The sequence below is a fragment of the Erpetoichthys calabaricus genome, chromosome 9, assembly GCF_900747795.2.
Source record: "Erpetoichthys calabaricus chromosome 9, fErpCal1.3, whole genome shotgun sequence".
Lineage (NCBI taxonomy): Eukaryota > Metazoa > Chordata > Cladistia > Polypteriformes > Polypteridae > Erpetoichthys > Erpetoichthys calabaricus.
The window spans coordinates 13,687,544-13,707,425 of NC_041402.2; the positions used below are offsets into that span (position 1 = coordinate 13,687,544).

General features: G+C 35.5%; 1 protein-coding gene across 6 annotated transcripts in view; it reads left to right on the forward strand.

Moving 5' to 3' along the window:
• dennd1a (DENN/MADD domain containing 1A) overlaps positions 1–19,882 on the forward strand; it is a 1,314,459-nt gene that overhangs the window by 720,491 nt on the left and 574,086 nt on the right. For all 6 annotated transcript variants that reach the window (XM_051931936.1, XM_051931935.1, XM_028809158.2 and 3 more), the window contains exon 11: positions 13,481–13,526. In XM_051931936.1, the coding sequence (XP_051787896.1) occupies positions 13,481–13,526 (46 nt within the window). The remainder of the gene's footprint in view (positions 1–13,480; positions 13,527–19,882) is intronic.

Below are 19,882 nucleotides of genomic sequence, written 5' to 3' on the forward strand. Positions count from 1 at the left end.
TCATTTCATCCATATACAGTAGTACAGCATACAGTGAAACGAAACAACATTCCTCCAGGACCATGGTGCTACATAAAACACAGGACAACGAAGAATCCATGACACATAACATAAAGACACATAATATATAACAAGGTGCATGTGAGTCAAATGTTCAAACATGTGCAACACTACAGAACAGAACACATAAATCAGATATCAGTCCGGTCCATGAGTGTTCAGGAGTCTGACTGCTTGGGGGAAGAAACTGTTCCACATTCTGGTGGTGAGGGCCCGAATGCTTCAGTACCTTTTTCTCAATGGCAGGAGTGTAAACAGTGAAAGTGAAGGGTGTGTTGGATAATTCACAATGCTGGTTGCTTTGCAGATGCAGCGTGTGGTGTAAATGTCCATGATGGAGGGAAGAGAGACACCAATGATCTTCTCAGCTGTCTTCACTATCTGTTGCAGTATAATAATTGTTGATTAAACAATAAATTGTCATGACCAGGCTTATGCTTTTTATTACAACTTTATCCTTGTCTCTTTTATAGTAAAAATTATTTATTTATAGTTCCTGAGATTTTGAAGGTCACAGTCTGTTTATAGTATTTTTTTTTTGTTCCTATGTGTTTAAATATGATTCTTGTTCTTCCATGGCGCTGTGTTGTTTTCCTTATGGGTACTGCCATTTTGGGATAGTTTTGTTAGTTAACCTTGGTGAATGGGATTGTGGAGTGCACGATGTAATGACTGTGATGGTGTAAACCTAACCCTAACCCTTGTCGTCCAAGATTTGGATTTGTGAACATATAACCTTTAGTGTCTTTCTTATCCTTAATTTCTGACTAATGGCAGAAACATGCAACAAAAATGGTTAGTGTTTGTTGTTATTTTTTACATTTAAGTTTATTCATTAATCATTGTTTTTTAATTGATAGAGTTTTGAAATTGTAGAAAACCCCAAAATTCTACAAATGATCTTTCCAGGAGACCTAGTGCTAAATGTTCCCTATTTAATGAGTTAAGCAAGGAGGGCAGTATTGGCATGGTTACCCAGTCCACCAGCTTTTGTGATTGTTTACTTTGTTCACTAACTGGTTCATTTCTGTCACAAGTATACTTTTTTCGATCTACCTTGACCATCTGACCTTATCATTGGGTTGTCACTTCCAAACAATTTTATATTTAGGGACTCTATTTCTCTTGATTATATATCTACCTTATGTAGATATACATTATTTATTTTTATACTATTTATGCATTATTATTCTTATCTAATTTGAATTTGTTTTTCTTTGCACTTCTTTGGCTTCTTGAAAAGCATTTTGAGCTACATCCTTTGTATGAAAAAGAAAAAAAAAAAAAACCAAAAAACTACCACTCTGTAAATTATAAACCATCCTGTAATGTAAGATGGGGCTGGTTTAATATTATTACATTGTGTTACTTGTGTCCTCAATATTGTTAATTAAAAAACACATATGAAATATATGTGCTCCTCATCAGTCTCTGGGTAATGACTCTCTCAGCCTTACCTATGATTATGAAAAAACTAAAATTCTTACAGACAGACCATCAACAGATTATCATGGTTACTCATCTGTGAGCATTATCAAATAAGGTATAATAAGCTAAGGCCAGTTTATATTGAGGGAAGGAATGCAAAACAGTTCCTAAAGAATACAAATTTCTAGTGTACCTTGGTTCTTTTGAAATAGCAAAGGAACGTCTATTGGTTGGTTGTAAAATACAACAAAAGTCTTGCATTGGATCTCTTAAATGATGATGGTAATGTCTTAAATGTAAGTGGAAGAAACTTAAGAACTCAGATTGTAAGGTTGTACTTTCTAGTTTTAGTATGTACCTTTGTAAAGTTTTTTGAATTAAGTTAACAGTGCACTAACTGAATAATTTAAACTTCTTTTCCATTAGTAAAACATTTCTTAGCCATTTGTGCTTGATAAAGTGGTATGCAAATAGGTTTAATTTCTATATTCAGAAAACATTTCAATTTTGCAGTATTTGTAGCATTAATGCAACTGATTGAAAAAATGCAAATGTCAGAATTTCAGAAGCCATCTACAGTTTTCATTTTTGTGAATTTGGTGTTACCATTACACAGCTGTAAAAATTACTCACCCTTTGTATTTTGCAATCATTGGTCAAGACAAAATGCCTCTCTGTGGCCAGGTTAAAGTCTAATTTTGCATGTTATTTTTCCTTAATTAGAAATAATAAAACTATTAGCATATTATTGATTTAATAAGTATTGAGTAAATATTCAGGATTCGTCTTATCTATATTTTAATATGATTACATAATTAAATCTTCACTGTAAAATATTGAAAAGTAAGAGCATGCTTGCACTGTAAGCACATCTTGTGAAATTTCCTAAAAAAAAAAGGTAAAAAAAAATTGTCCATTTATGAATTAGTATATTAACCTCCTTGGTGTTAACCCCAAGTGTGATTTGAATTCTATATAATTACGGTTCAGTCCCAGTCAGTCTTGGGATGACATGTAATAACTCTTGGGACAGTATTCTGTTGCATTGTAGTGTATAGAATGACATTATTTTGATACATGTGTGTGTGTGTGTGTGTGTGTGTGTGTGTGTGTGTGTGTGTGTTTTGTCACTTTAAGAGAACTCATCAACATTCATGAGTGGGGCAGAGCCTTCAACTAAAACAGTCGACAGGGCCCAAACACTATCCAGACATCCACAAAGGAATATGCAAGAAGTCGGGTACCAAAAGAAACACGACGATCACATGCAAAAACTGGAAGTTCATATCCCAGCAATCACCAACACAAACAGAGACAAAATAATTGACCATAAAAATATAATGCACACATTTAGAGACTACAGTAGTATAAATCCTTATATTCTACTTAGTTTAAAGAAGACAAGACACAATCTAATGCATTTTTGGATGCATTACAGATACCACAAATAGATACTCTTAGTGCCGAGGAATTGGATAAACCTCTGGCACTATCAGAATTACTAGATGCTATAAACTCACTTCGAGTGGGAAAACAACAGGCCCTGATGGCTAACTTGATGACTTTTAAAAGAAATTCTCAACTCAGCTAGCCCCCCCTTTTATTAGCAACTTTTACAGAAGCTAGAGACAATAAAATTCTACCTCAAACTTTTCGCCAAGTATTAATTACCATCTTTCCTAAACAAAATAAGTACTTATTACAATGTGCATCATATAGACCAATTTCACTACTGAATAATGATGTTAAGATACTTTCCAAAGTCCTAGCTAGAAGGATGGAGAAAGTGCTCCCTTCGGTAATATCACAAGACCAAACTGGATTTATTAAAGGCAGACACTTAGCTTCCATTCTTCGATGCCAGTTTAATGTAATATATTCACCCACAGAGTCAAACACCCCGGAGATGATATTATTGTTGGATGCATAAAAGCATTTGGTATGGTTTTGAGTGGAACTACCTTTTCACTACATTGGAGAAATTTGGGTTTGGCCCAAACATTTGTGCATGGATCAAACTACTGTACACCAATCCAGAAGCTTCATTTTGTATTAACAATGCTAATTCAGACTACTTTAAACTAGAATGTGGTACCAGACAAGGATGCCCCTTGTCACCACTGCTTTTTGCAATCGCAGTTGAGCCACTGGCAGTTCACTGTCGAAATGCTTATGAGTTGAAGGGGATTATCAGAGAAGGACTGGAACAGAAAATTTCTCTATATGCATATGATATGGTACTGTATATATCAGATCCACAAAATATTGTGCCTGCAGTACTAACAGAATTTTAAAAGATTTCTGGTCTCAGAATTAATTTGAATAAAAGTGTGCTTTTTCCAGTGAATTCTCAAGCATACAATATTAGGTTGAACACCTTCCCATTTATCATCGCAGATCAGTTTAAATACCTGGGGGTAAACATCACAAGTAAACATAAAGCTCTTTATCAACAAAATTTTGCCGTCTGTATGAAAAAAATTAATCAAGACCCATCATCTCACCTTAGCTGGAAGAATTAACATTTTTATGATGAATATCCTTACTAAGCTTCTCTTTTTGTTTCAAAACATTCCAATATACATCAGTAAATCATTTTTTAAGAAATTAAATTCAACCATAACCTCATTTATTTGGAATTCAAAAAATCCACGTATCTAAAGGGAGACCCTACAAAGACCTAAGGCGGAAAGTGGCATGGCTCTATCAAACTTTCACTTTTATTACTGAGCAGCAAATATACAAGCTGTAAAAACCTGGACATGGACACATATAGATGAACATACACAGGCTTGGTTTGTAATATAAATAAAATCCTGCACTACTTCTTTATATTCCTTGCTTTGTACCCCAATAAATACAAGTTATTGCCAATATACTAACAACACAATTGTGCTTCACTCACTCAGAATATGGAACCAATGTAGGAAGTATTTTAAGATAGAGAAGCTTTTATCTGTGGCACCTCTGCACAAGCACCACCTTTTTCCACCCTCTTTAACATACATAGTTTTTAATGTCTGGAAAACATTTGGGATTCAGTCACTTAGAGATCTGTACATAGACAACGTTTTCACATCCTACGATCAATTATACTCCAAATGTAACTTTCCAGCAACAAATTTTTTTCACTGACTTCAAATTAGATACTTTGTTAAGCAGAACCTGCCCAGTTTTCCTCACCTCCCACCTACCTCTATCCCGGAAAAAATATTAATCATGTCTTGAGGACAGCATTTCTGTAATGTATAAAACCATTTTACAGTCCCTCCCTTTCAAAGATCCAAGAGTACAGTGGGAAAAGGATCTCTGACTCAACATCTCAGAAAAGGAGTGGAAAGTAGCAATGCACAGAATTCACTCAAGCTCCATATTGCCCAAAGCATAGAATTACTCAACTCAAAACTATATATCAAGCGCATCTCTCTAGTTTAAAATTGTCCAAAATGTTTCCAGGCTACGAACACTGCAGTCATGTTCCAGCCTCATTGGGCAACATATTTCGGGCCTGCGCCAAATTGACATCATTCTTGACCAAAATCTTTAATTGCCTTTCAGACAGCCTCAGAGTTACAATCCCTCCTAACCCATTAACAGCTGGTGTACTTCCAGATGGGCTTAAAGTGGAGAAGGACAAACAAATTGTAATTGCCTTTACTACACTATCAGTGGATAACTGATGTTATATACTATTTGAAACTGGACAAAATCAATTTTGCACTTAGAGGATCTGTACAAAACTTTTACAAAACCTGGCAGGATCTAAACAATAACATTTTAGAATTAGCATTTAAATTAAGGAAGCACTTTCTCTCCTCTCTTTTACTCCATTTATCTTTATTCATTTATTAATTTATCTATTTACTTATTTTTACTAGCTTAAAAGTTTTACTCTGCTGGCCTACCTCTCTTTCTCAGGAGTAGGAGTTGATTTGTTTCAAACCTATATTTGTAAAACTTGATTTATTTGTATGGAATGTTATTTGATTTTAATAAAATCAATAACATCAAAAAAAAAAAGTTCATATCCGATCTTGAATATCTAGAAATGGATTGAGCAACCTTTATACTTGTATGCCAGTGAAATCATCACCGTGCTGTCCCAAAGCATTATGAGATTGTTTCCATAGAAACAGGTGACAGAAACACCCCAAAACAGCAGTGCCAAACAGCAAAACAGTGTCAAGACTGATGCTAAGAAATCATAAACTATTAAATAACATTTCCCATCTAGAAGCTAAGTGGATTGTTTATATGTGAAAACTCCCAAAAGCATGTATAACATTATTTAGAAACACAAACGCTGGTGAATCTGCCTTATTCGTATGTCACTGTCACTTGATTTTTTTTTTTTATTTAGTTTTATTGAGTGTTCCTGCTCACGCTGAATTAGTATGCACCTTATGGTCCATGATATCAAAGCAGCACTGACAAAAAAATAACCAGAGACATAGATATACATGATATTTGGAATTATTCATTTTATGACCTGTAAAGTACATTTCGGAAAACATTGTGGCACGGATGCAACATTATTCATATTTTTCATATTCGTTCGCATAACATCTTGCAGTTGTAATCAGTGACTGCATGTTTTTTTTTTTCCCCGATCTTGCAAGTCTCCACATTTTGGTGTATGGTGGTGTTTCTTTTGTACTCCAGGACATGCAGAGGAAAGAATAGTACAGAGAGGTCAGTTCCGCGCTATATGCAATCATCAAATTCAGATGTTAACAGTTCACACACACGTAAGGACCGTCCTTCCTACATTTATGACATGTGTAACTGTTCCGGTGCAGAAATTCTTACTGCTGCGCCAGGGAAACTGTTGTATCATCTTTGAACCTTTTGTGAAAGTGTCTATCTATCTATCTATTGTGAAGACTGGCTCAGACACAGACAGGCAGACACGTTCATGTCACCCAACACACGTTTATTATACATTAATATTTACAATAAAAGTGCACAATCCAGTGCCAAAGCACCATTCACCCTTTCAAGTCCTTGGCCACAACACAATGCCTTTCTCTCTCTCTGGTCCGCCTCCACTCCTCTCCAACACGCTTTGTCTTCTTCCTCCCGACTCTCGCCTTGACTGGAGGGAGGTGGCCCCTTTTATGTGTCCCAGATGGGCTCCAGGTGCATCGTTAGGGCCTCCGTAGCCACACCCCTGTGTGGCGGAAGCTCCCAAGGTGAAGCCAGAAGTCCACCGGGTGCCCTCAAGTTTCTTCCCCCCAGCACTTCCCGGTGTGGCGAAAGTACTGAGGGCCAACACTCCCAAGGCATTGGGGCGCCCCCTGGCGGTGACCACGGGCCCCTACAGGGCTGAGCTTCCAAGCTCCGTACCCGTGGTCCCCAAAGCCACCAGGGAGGACACCCCCTCGTGTCCTGGAGGAGGCACAAGCCCTCCTCCACTCCTCCTATCTATCCACACTATCTATCTATCTATTTGATCTTTGGATTTCAGGCTTCACACAATATATAGTTTATGCCTACATTTTGTCATTTATTACTAAAATATGAAAAATGTTTCAGTTTTAACATTGTATTTACACAAATTATTATAGAAGTGGAACACACATGAAATGCATGTGTTCCAAAGAACGATCTGTTATTTCCATTCTGAAACTCCAGCACTTCAATCCCAGATAATCAAGGCAAGAGCTGGGAGAACTTTGTGCACGTTCTGCGGTGGTGGGGAGATGGAATAGTAGGCTGCTTGTCTTGATTGGGACATTTACAAGACAAAAGACGCTGATGGAGAGGTGTGAAGGAATTTAAGGTGGGCCGGGTTTATGAGTTTTTTCGTAGGCTTTGGTAATTCTAGTGTTAAGCAACAGAAAAGTGTGCAAAGTAACACACATTGGGCTGTGCATTGATGATCATTTTAAAACATGTCGCACAGAGGACTGCTATGTACTAAATCAGTACAGCAGTGACTATGACAAATTGTTACTGCTGTACTTATTTTGACATTTTGATGTATATGTTACTGTTACACTTAATATTTTTTTTCTTGTTGACACAAATTCAGTGTTTTTAACTTGTTTTTCTGGGCTTAAACATAATACTAAGATGGTTAAGAGGGGAAACAGGGACAATGAGGAATTCAGTGCCAATAAATTGTATGGGTTGAAAAAAAAAAAAAACTGCTAGAATGGGTCTTGAGAACCAGGTGGGTAAGACACTAATCTACAAGGTCATTTGATTCCCTTGTTAGAGTAGAGTGTGTCTCTCAAACCTTGACAGTTTATGTTAGTGCTAACATTCTCTGATGATGTGTGTTTTGTTGTCTTTAACGTCATTATACTACTTTGGCTAGCTCCCCCTTTCACATTTGTGGCTTCTCTTTAATTGTCACTCAGTAAATCTGTCTGTGTTGATCCCTTGATCATAACATTTACATCACATCTATAGCTTCTCCCTTATTCTATATATAATTTTATAATATTTTTTTTTACTTGTTGATTCTTTGCCATTGACTTATATGGCTATTTTTTACATCAGTGCAATCTTACTTATTATGTGTTTATAATAAACCTGAAATTTATATTTGAATTTTCTTAAAACCTTTCTCATTAGACATTTTTTGTCTAATTTTTTACTTATTTTGTAATTTGCTTCACAATGGTGCTGTTGTTGCTAAGTTAATATGAATCAGTCAGAATTTGGTTTATTTGTAGCAGCTGGCTGCATATTTTTCACGTACTTGCCTGTGTCATCAACCAAATGAACAGGAGCTTAAATTGGCAAATATTAAATCAAAATGATAAAATTTTGCCTCAGAAATTATCGGTCTCTAATCTCTGAAGTATCCGGAGCCAAAATCTGCAGAAGAATCACGGAAAATTGTTAAATGTTATTGTTGCTGTTGTATTTTTATTTGAAATAAAGTTAATAACAGACCTTCAGCAAGTTTTTATATTTGATTAATTTTATACATCCACCTATTCCAGTAATTGATTGTGGGTGGCAGAAGTCTTTTAATTTAACATTGGACGCTGGACAAGAATGAGTGGGGATATTCAATTACTGTAGATGGTACTCTGCCTCACTCATGTTACTGTCTGGGCACGGCCAAGCAAGAAAAGATTGACAAAAAAAATTTACAAAAGCCAAAGTCTGTCGTATCTGTCACGAAAAGAAAGGGTCATTAACAAATATTACAGTCCGAGAATGAGGATTCTGTTAATCCAGAAAAATCAACCAAAAAGGCACACACCAACAAAGTAAAGTTTATCCAATTTCAGATACCTTTAACCCAAATCACTGCACTACCATGTATTCAGGTATTATGTCTTTATTTTGTACAGTAGTTTCGTAAGACGTATTATAGAGTAAACCAGAAGTATTAAATTTCCCCATTTCCAGTTTATTCTGGCAGAAAATTCCACCTATCTTCATTATCAATAAAGTTGCATTTTACAGACTAAAAGCATACTCAGTATGTCCTCCATTCAAGTTTAATTTCTTCACAAAATGGTGTACTGTATTTTTGCACATTTATCCACCTAATGACTATTCACTTTCGTATATTAAATAATATTGTCTGTTTTAGATATTGAGAATTAATCACCGTAAGTAGTGCAAGATCGCAGTGGCTAAGTCATTGAAGTATAAACCTTAAGATTGCTTCTTCAGTCCCCAATGTTATGGTCACTACTCTCAGTTTATATTATTGAAGTAATTTTTTTTAAGAGTAAGACCTACTGTAATTTTGAGCAGCCTAAGATAAAATAACCGGTGGATTTGGAAATTAAATGTTACCAAAACTAATTTTTTGTGGAGCTGCCCTTCATACTTCCTGCATTAGTTAAATGCCTATATTTATGAAAATGCATCTTTCATCCATTATAGATCCCATTTGGTACTGAACAGGACTGTGGTGACCAGAGTCTGTAGATACATAGATGGTACTTTATTTGTTACAAGGGGAAAATGCTTTTACTGAAGCTCAGTTCATAAAAAATATTATAACAAGCAACAAGTAGGCACCAATATAGAACATGGTACCAACTTATTGAGGGATTTTTTTATTACAATTATAAAATTAGAAATATGAAAATGTTAAAGATTAAAATAACTGAGTGTATTGTGAGATTTTTAGGTTAAAATTTGAACTTTCTAACATACAATCTAAAGAATGTAATCAGATTTGGCAAATACTTCTAATATCAAAAATCTGTATATTTCCTTCTTTAAAGTAAAGATAGTCTTATACTGTACACAGACGAGTCACTTTTAAGTGGACAAGTGTGGCACAAGAGTGCCCTGTGTTGGCCTTGCCCTCTTCACCAGTTGTAAACATTGATGTCATCATACTTAGTTCCTTCCTGTGCCTCCCATGAGGAGAAATAGTTAAAATAATTGATGGATAAATTCCATCTGTGCTAAATTTAGCTTTTCTCTCCTCTGTATGAAAATAATACATATGCAAGCATTTCACCAGATATCTTTGTGTTATGTTTTGTGAAGGCAATCTATTATGCTGGTGTTTATTTAATATCTGAGTTATTTTGTCTGACTAGATTTACACTCTGTTAACGTCTGCCATTCTCTTTCAACACCATAGTAATTTTTTTCTATGGATCGCAGCCATTTCAGTCTTTTTTCAACTTTGATTAGCAAAGTCATGGGATTTAATACTTGATGCAGGCTGGGATTCAATCTCACAGCACAGTTCCTTTATTAAACAAAATTCTGGACCTTAAATAAGAACAAAATGCTCAACACTGTGCCTAAAAGGAAAAAAAAATGTACTACAGTATTAGATTGATATTACTGTCCTAATGACCAGTCATTGTAGAAAGCTTCCTTTGTTTTTTTTTAATCTTAAAGATTCTTGGTATAAAACAGACAATTCTTTTTTTTTTTTTTTTCTTCTTCCAGGGCAGTTCGTTTCATTGCTGCTGTTTTATTATGCTAATTGGACATCTCCCCCCCCCCCTTTTTTTTTCTTTCTTTCCTTGAGTAATATCATAGACTGAGTGTAAGGTGATTGAGGAGATGTGGTGCTGTTAATTAAGTTCTATAGATCTGAGATCTCTGAATGTGCCAGGTGACAGGTTTTTACTTCTTAACACATTAACAAATTGCAGGGATTTATAGAATCCAGCAATCTCCCTGCTTCCTTTCATTACGGTAGCCAGGCCTTGGTTAGATGAGACTTCCTGCAGTGGTCGGCGCTCAGCTTTTCTGACATTGAAGCTGTCATGTGTCTGAAGCAGCTTAATTAGAAACATGCTCATTTCAGTGTGACCTGTGAAAGGCTGGGCTCCTCTTCCTGATATATGAACATTCCTCAGGATGGCAGCTTAAACAGAGACATATTCTTCACTATTTCTCATTCCTGACAGGCTTTTATTTCCTGCACCATTTCATATAACGATGAGGTTAGCCGTCTGCAGCACTCATTTTAAAGCTTGTTTTTCCCCGAGGCAGTTTTCCAAGCAGATGATAATATACAACACCATGTTAAACCTATTACTGTTTCAATATTAAGACAAAGCTTTGCTTATTTAATTGAAGTTACGTTCATACAAAACTATCCAGAGTACTTTTTTTACGTATTGGTGTGTAGTGATTTACATTTTATCCAGCATTTTGGTGAAGAGAAGAATATTTCTATAGATTATCTGAAACACAGGAGAGTAATAGTGCATTTATCTGTCTCTGTTTTACAGTCACTCTATTCAGATGTATTACTGGTTCTCCGAATACCTTGCCTTTTCATTCTTTGCTTTAATTATGTGAAAGCAAACTTTATTCAGATTTAATAAATTGACCTTGAAGTTGCTTCTTACTGCATTGTGCTCATGTGGACCCCTTCCAAACATGGAAACTGAAACGTATCTAAGAGGCAATGTACAATGTTTACAGTTTTCTTAATATATCTTTTGTCTTGCTATACGCAACTAAAAGAAGCTTTTACAACATTTTGATTTGTAATCAATAGTATAGAGATTTTTTTTAGTAAAATTAATCTTCATAAGAACTATGTTTTTTATGCCTTATGTATTTGGCTGCCACTTTTATTCAAGATCAGAATGTTACAACTGTATACAGATGTTTTTACACTGGATGCACAGGCTATTTAAGTGACTTGCTAAGGGTCACACAGTGAAGCAGAAAAAGGAATTGAACTGGCAACATTGTTGAATAAAGTCCGCCTGTCTTATAAGTAATTGAAAATATTCTGTGATGACAGTTTGTTCTCCTCATGTTTGCGTGGATTTTTCTCCAGGGACTCCCATTTTCCTTCCACATCCAAAGTACATAAATATGAAGTTGATTGGCAAAATTAAATTTATTGCAATGGGAGTTGAGAGTAGGTTTATGCATGACTGTGCTCATCTCTCTGGTTAAGTGATCCTGGAAACAAATAGATGAAGGAAATTAATAATGCCCTTTTCCAGTAATCCTCATAAAAGAAATAATAATTTCTTTCCTTTAACAGTTAGCACAGCATACCACAAGGAAATCACTGTTAACGCGATTCATCATATTTTAGTTGGCCTGCACCTACACTTTCTAAGCAGCTGAAAAGCGGCACTAGGCTCATTGTGTGACCTGGACCAATCACTCAAATCCTGCCTTTGATTAAATGTAAGCAAATATATCCTAACAGAAGTTTACCAAAATACAAAGGTGCTGTGTAAAATTGTGTATATGTGTTCATTCTTATTATATTGTTTATTTTGTAAAGAACATCCCTTTCTTCTTGAACTTGAAATTTGCTTTCAATAAACGAGATACAAGAAGCATGAGAGAATTGAAGTGAATCTGTCAGTGAGAACCCTACAAAGGACAGGGTTATTAGTTGGTAAACTGTTACCTGAAAAGAGAACAAAATATGTCATTGACAATTGTTTCTGACAGATCTTTTTGTGTTTGTCACCTAACTTTTTGTATTCCCCTTGTAACCTTTAAGAAGTATGTCTCAGTGATCTGTGCTGAGTCCTCTTCTATCCCTGCATTTGTTCTCTGGGCAGCATTATTTCTTATCATGGCTTCGCTTACTTCCTCTATTCTAATAATGCTCAGATGTCTGTTTCATTCCATTCTTTCAACCCACATATTTTGGCCCATATTGTCAAATGCCATGATGAGTGAACATTGTGTTAAACATAACCTGTTCAAATCCATTATCTTATAATGTCTTCTGTCTTGCCATCTACTGAACATTCTTTGAGGATGTCACCTTCTCACCACTGGCTACTATCAGGTGTGACCCAGGATGATTCCCTCTTTTTAATTAAAACTTTACTTGAGTGACTCAGTCCAATTGTTTCTTTTTTTTCATAACATTCACAAGATTTGACCCTTCATCACCACATCACAATCTTTGCCTTCCAGCTGCTTGTTCAAATGCTTGTCATTTTTTGGCTGGACTACTGCCACTCTCTCCTGGCAAGGTTCCCAGCTTCTGCTATCAGACCAGAACAGTTCTTCCAGAATTCATCTGCTTGATGTTCTTTGTTCATTGTTTCATGCACAGTATCTTCATGCTTTGCTGTCTCCTTGGGTTTTCAATTGAAACTCTTAACTACCGGACTCCTGGATGTCTCTGCTTTTTAATGCCACCAGTCTCTATTCTCTAGTTTAATAAGTCCTGTCTAATGATTGCTACTCCACTCTCAAGGATTGTTAAAACTGCTCCAAATCCATTGATATTCAGGGGCTTCTTAAAATACATATGTTTGCAAAATATTTGGAAACTGCTTGAACTCTGCCATCTTGTTCCTCTCCCAGATGTCAACACCTGTTTTAGCCTAGTCAGCTGCCAAGCAGAGTGGTTTCTGTGACATCTTCTTGTTTTGTTTGTTCTGTACTAACTACAGTATAATACTGTATTCTTACCCTACTTAAACCTTTTGTTCTTTGTTGCTTATTAATGTTGGTTTTCCTGGTCACTCATACTCTTAAGTGCTACTTTACTTTATAATTTGCCTTGGACAAAGAATAATAATCATTTTGTCTTTTTATTTTTTAGTGCCCCCATGCCCTACCTCATTGGAGTACATTCAAGTCTCATGGAGGTAGGTTTATGCACATTTCTCAAAATTCTGAAAATATCTTAAAGTATTTTTGAAAATTATTATCTTAATGCATGAAGTGCATTCATACGTGTAATCAATGCAATGTGGTAATTTAGAAAATAGGCCATCAACCAAGATTGTATATTATTTATGATTTTGCTATTCTTCTCAATGAAAAAGGTCCAATCAGTTTTTAAACTTTGCTTATTACTAAAAAATATTGAGTGCCGATACCTTTCTAAGAAAAACACTTGAGTAATTAAAAAACACAAGTAATGGTTTTAAATAATTTATTAGATACGCAACAAAAGAAGACTACGGCTCCAAATGCTCATTTTTGATCTTGGTATGTTTTAGTGGTTATGGTGAAGGGTGCATTTCAATGGCAGGGCAAAGCAAACTGTAGTAAACATATTTTGATTTTGTGTGTTACTCAGGAGGGCTTGGCAGCTTAGTTGGACAAAGGTGTCCGAACTGTGGCATTGATTTCTAACTGTGCCTTTGTCTGTTAAAATCTCTTATGAATCCCACAGTGGTTTGCTTTCTTTGGTGATACTATTAACTGGAGTTTGTTTTCCTCTTTTACACTGTTAGCTGACCATGTCTCAGTTATAATGTTAATGAACATATGCTGTCATGATTTTTTTTATGTTATTCAAGCTGAAACTGTTATGGATTTGATGAAGAGCTATGTCAGTATTTATCTGCAAAAGGCGAAAGAAAATGTAAAGGTTATGCTCATGCTTAAAATAAAAAAAGAAACAAATGTTAGAGACCCAACTGATAATGCCGAAATAGCTAAGGTGGTGTGTCTCTGACCTTTTTGTTTCTTTACCAGCATGAAAATAACCTTTACCTGGTTTGTTATTTTTAATAATTGAAATTACTGTTTTTTTCTGTGTGTTTAGTGTAGTTTGAATGTGACAAGTAATGTTAAATTTTAGCATTTTACAGTTGTTTTTTTGTATTATAACTATAGATTTGCACGGTCTATGAATAGCACTGAAGAAAAATACATCAAATAAATATACAGTTGTTAAACATTTGTGTCTTGATGGTATTGATATCTCCCAAAATGATAGTACATACATACATTTGAAGATCATGACATTGTAATTTAAGCCATGTACCTCTGATAAGTCTATAAACATTTAGGTGTTTCCGAGGATTTAGTTAACTACTGCATTTTGAAAGTTGGAGCATTTTTAACAAAAGTTTATTTACTTTGTAAAAGACAGAATTATCACATTTTTTGGTATTAAGTTTTTTTTCTAACTGTAAGTCATATTGAAAAATAACAATGATAATAGAATGTAATAGCTTGTACTAATGGGATACATAAAATATATATACTTTAATAGCATTTTACAAAATCATATTATTAAAATCAAACTCACATAGTCTTGTGGTGGCTGAAGTAGCTTTACAGGGCAGCACATTTCAGCTCAGTTTGATACAGAATTTGCATCAAATGATGTTTAATTGTTGTTGTTTGTTCATATTTTTAAGCATTACATTTAAAAGAGTTACAATCGATTTTGAAGATTGCCTGTGCACACACCCGCCCACTTTTAAAACTTTTTAGTCATTTTATTGACTTGTGATGAAGTTTGTTTGGCTATCAGAAACGGCTATTGGATTAGTAAAAGTGGAACATATACAAGTTGAAAGGTACACTTGAAACAGTAATTGAGTTGCACAGAATGTTTCTCTGTTTCAAAAACTTGCCAGTGTCTTGAAAATGGAAGTTTTTGAATTGTCAAAAATGTGTACAGCTTGCTGTGTCTGAGATGTACAATAGATTGAATTGTTTCCACAAAATTCTTTGAAGATAAAGTTTGCCAAATTTCAACAAAATCTGCCATCTGAGAGCTACACTGTTTCATATGAACAGATAGAGAGACAAACTGATGTGATGATGAAAATGGGAGCATTTGCTTTTAATGTAAATTCACCTAAAAAGTCTGTAACACTATTGGTTACGCCTCAGTATACTGTATTTTGTATTTTACTTTAATAAACCTCCCACATTTTCTCATCTTATTAGTTTTGATTGAGGTAATGGTTTTATTACTTTCTCCACATTAATATTCAGGGTGGTTCTGTTTTTGCTGTTTATTCTGCAGTAGTTTATTTTCATGAGATATGAATTTTAATTGCAACAGAAGGACAAAGACAAAACAAGGTATTTGATTATTGTAGTGAAGCATCAATATATAGATTCCTATTTGTGTGTGATTTGATAATAGTATATTCCTTGAGTATGAGTATTTGTTTAATATTTTTTTATTTAAGATATTTTATTTGGGGAAAGTAATTTGTTTTCCTTGCTCATTTAGCAGGAGAGCAACAGCAATATCCCTTGCTTGCTGCATATTTTTTTAAAATACTTTTTGAAACCGTAAAACTCTTGAAATGATTTTCATAGGTTCGCCCCCACACTGAATTATCCTTTGGACATGCAAGTATGACAGATTGTGTACCAAAATGGAGTGCATTTTCATTGTGCTGAAGAACGTTTATTCTACTTTTAAGGTTTCCAGTGCAAAAAGTTCATAGTCCAGAAAGACAATCATGCTAACAATCAATATGCCACATAGATGGAAATAGAAGGCTCTAGGAAAACTTTTGAAGGGAGTTTAAGGCCATTTTCTACAGCAGTATTCATCTTCCGTACATCCTGAGGCAATGCTGCCTAGAAACCAGACAGTGGTAAGAGGGGGTCTCTGTAAAGCAAATATCTTCTACTTAAGCTTTACACATGAGTTATCCTTTGATACTAGTTTAAAGTGCCCTGGCTGCCTTTTTATCAGTATTTTCCATTTCATTTGGAGTTTACCACACATAACCCCCTCCCTGCCGTTCCTTTTTTTCCTTTGTCTTTTCTCAAACTTGCTTTGGCTTAGGAGATACGAAGACAGGTGCCTGTCCCCCTAACTAGTTTGTTTTTTAATTGCTGTGTGGGGAGAAGCTTTAGATTTCGGCTGCAGAACACAAGGTTGAATGTAGGTTTATACTGTATAGTTTGGCTGTATCTTACCCTGCTTTTCATTTATCAAGCCTTCTTAAAAAATCTGTTGCCCCCTGTTGTGAAAATAAAATATTTAGTGTTAATCGTATGATGTTTACTGTCTTATATTGATGCACATCTAACCGTTTTGCACTTCACACAAGATTTTTCTTTGTTTTACATGCAAAAACATGAAACATCACAAGAGCACAAAGCTTGCAGTGAATGATTATTCATAGCCATCTGCATTATGTTTCCACAACTTGAGAAATGACATTCTTGTTAAAATACAAGTTTCAGTCATTTGCATTTTCCATAGGAATGTAATGTAATACTGTTTCAGAATCTGTTTTTTCTGTTTTTATCCTTTCAAATGTTGGATAAATGTTTTTGCTGTTATTAGCAAATGTTAGTTTGTCTCCTTGTGCATTGCATGAGTAAGCGTAATGCTGTTTTTTGACAGCCTGTCAAAGTCAAAGAAACCACATACTGCATATACTGTACCTGCATTAACTTTGGCTCTGATTTGCTATCAAGATGTGATCATGAACTGGACAAAGAGAAAACCGATAATGAATAGATTTGTGATCTTCTAGTTTTAGATAATAGCAGAAGGATAGAATCCACACTGTTTCCAGCACTGGGTAATATTTACCTAACAGTGTTTAGTAAAGTGATTACCTACATAAATACTTAATATGTATCTTTGAGCAAATACCAAGTAAAAGCAGAGGCCAGTCATATGAAAAAGTTTGGGAAGCCCTCTTAATTCTTTGGATTTTTGTTTATCATTGGCTGAGCTTTCAAAGTAGCAACTTCCTTGTAATATATGACATGCCTTATGAAAGCAGTAGTATTTCAGCAGTGACATTAAGTTTATTGGATTAACAGAAAATACGCAATATGCATCATATCAAAATTAGACAGGTGCATAAATTTGGGCACCCCAACAGAGATATGACATCAATACTTAGTTGAGCCTCCTTTTCAAATCTAACAGCCTCTAGACACCTCCTATAGCCTTTGATGAGTGTCTGGATTCTGGATGGAGGTATTTTTGACCATTCTTCCATACAAAATCTCTCCAGTTCAGTTCAATTTGATGGCTGCCAAGCATGAACAGCCTGCTTCAAATCATCCCATAGATTTTCGATGATATTCAAGTCAGGGGACTTTGACGGCTATTCCAGAACATTGTACTTCTCCTTCTGCATGAATGCCTTTGTAGATTTTGAACTTTGTTTTGGGTCATTGTCTTGTTGGAATATCCAACCCCTGCATTGAATTCATCCGACCCTCGACTTTAACAAGGAGACCAGTCCCCGAACTAGCCACACAGCATGATGGAACCTCCACCAAACTTTGTGACTGATACTTGAACATTATCCTGAAGAATTTGTTGATATTGGGTTGAATTCATCAGACCCTCAACTTTAACAAGGACCCCAGTCCCTGAACTAGCCACATAGCCCCACAGCATGATGGAACCTCCACCAAATTTGACAGTAGGTAGCAGGTGTTTTTCTTGGAATGCAGTGTTCTTCTTCTGCCATGCAAGGCACTTTTTGTTATGACCAAATAACTCAATTTTTGTCTCATCAGTCCAAAGCACTTTGTTCCAAAATTAATCTGGCTTGTCTAAATGAGCATTTGAATACAACAAGTGACTCTGTTTGTGGCGTGAGTGCGGAAAGGGCTTCTTTCTCATCACCCTGCCATACAGATATTCTTTGTGCAAATTGCGCTGAATTGTAGAACGATGTACAGATACACCATCTGCAGCAAGATGTTCTTGCAGGTCTTTGGAGGTGATCTGTGGGTTGTCTGTAACCATTCTCACAATCCTGCACATATGCCGCTCCTGTATTTGTCTTGGGAAACCAGACCTGCTGGGTTTAACAACAACTGTGCCTGTGGCCTTCCATTTCCTGATTCCATTCCCTACAGTTGAAACTGACAGTTTAAACCTCTGAGATAGCTTTTTGTAGCCTTCCCCTAAACCATGAGACTGAACAATCTTTGTTTTCAGATCTTTTGAGAGTTGCTTTGAGGATCCCATGTTGTCACTCTTCAGAGGAGAGACAAAGGGAAGCACAACTTACAATTGACCACCTTAAATACCATTTCTCATGATTGGACACACCTGTCTGTGAAGTTCAAGGCTTAATGAGCTAATCCAACCAATTTGGTGTTGCAAGTAATCAGTAGTGACCAGTTACATGCATTCAAATCAGCAAAATTTCAAGGGGACCCAAATTTTTGCACAGCCAGTTTTTCACATTTGATTTAATTTCATACAACTAAATACTGCTTCACTAAAAATCTTTGTTCAGAAAACACAGCAGTACTCGGATGTTCCTAGGAAATGAAAGACATGTTATCTTTTTTGTTGATTGTAGAGTAAATTATTATGCAGGCTGAGAAGGGATCCCAAACTTTTTCATATGACTGTAATAAAGCAAATGGGCACGGACTGAAATCCATAGGTATGTTAACATCAGGTGTGTAACTGGCAAATAATGAAAACATCTGTAAAGTAAATAGAGAGCCCACTGTCTAGTATAGCTGTTTTAAAGTTCAGTCAATACAGATTTGAACTGGGGAAACTGGGTTTTACTCATATGCTGGAGAGACTACTGTATTATAGCAGAATCTAAAATATAAACTGCTTTAACTTACCTTGACCAGGTAGAAGCCAGTCATTGAAATACAAGCGTAGAGCCAAGTGTTGTGCCAATGGTCTTAGAAGTGACTTGAGAACAGAAAATAACTTGTTGTTGTGAGGAACATTTTCTGATTTTTTTCTGCGCTAAAATATAAAGTTTCAAAAGGTTCAGTGGAGTTCAGAACACTCTCAAACCCTCTTAATGTAATTCATATGTGGGCTGGTTGAAGTCAGACTGGCTGCAAGGCAAGAAACAGCCTTGTGCTGAATGCCAGTCCATCACTGGGCCTAATTTGTGTAAATAATTTATATAAAAACATTGCTTACTGTACAAATAACACTTACTTCGGTAAATACACAGGTACCTTGTATACGTAGCATCCCTTCAGAAGGACATATATAGAATTTATGTATGGAGAGAATTACAACTGATTAAATTTAATGTTTATGAATATGAAGTCTTAACACATTTGAAATAAAAATGTTCAATGTTGTTATACCATGGCTTGTTCAATTCTGGAAGATATGACCAATGTGAAGGGTTTGAGTGCTGTTATAGTGCTTAGCTGTAAACAGCCATTGTATAAAATGGAATCTGAAATTGCTAATATGGTGTGGAATACAAGGCAAGAGTAATTAGATGTATTTTGTGTAACACACTCATAAAGTTTCAACTTAAGG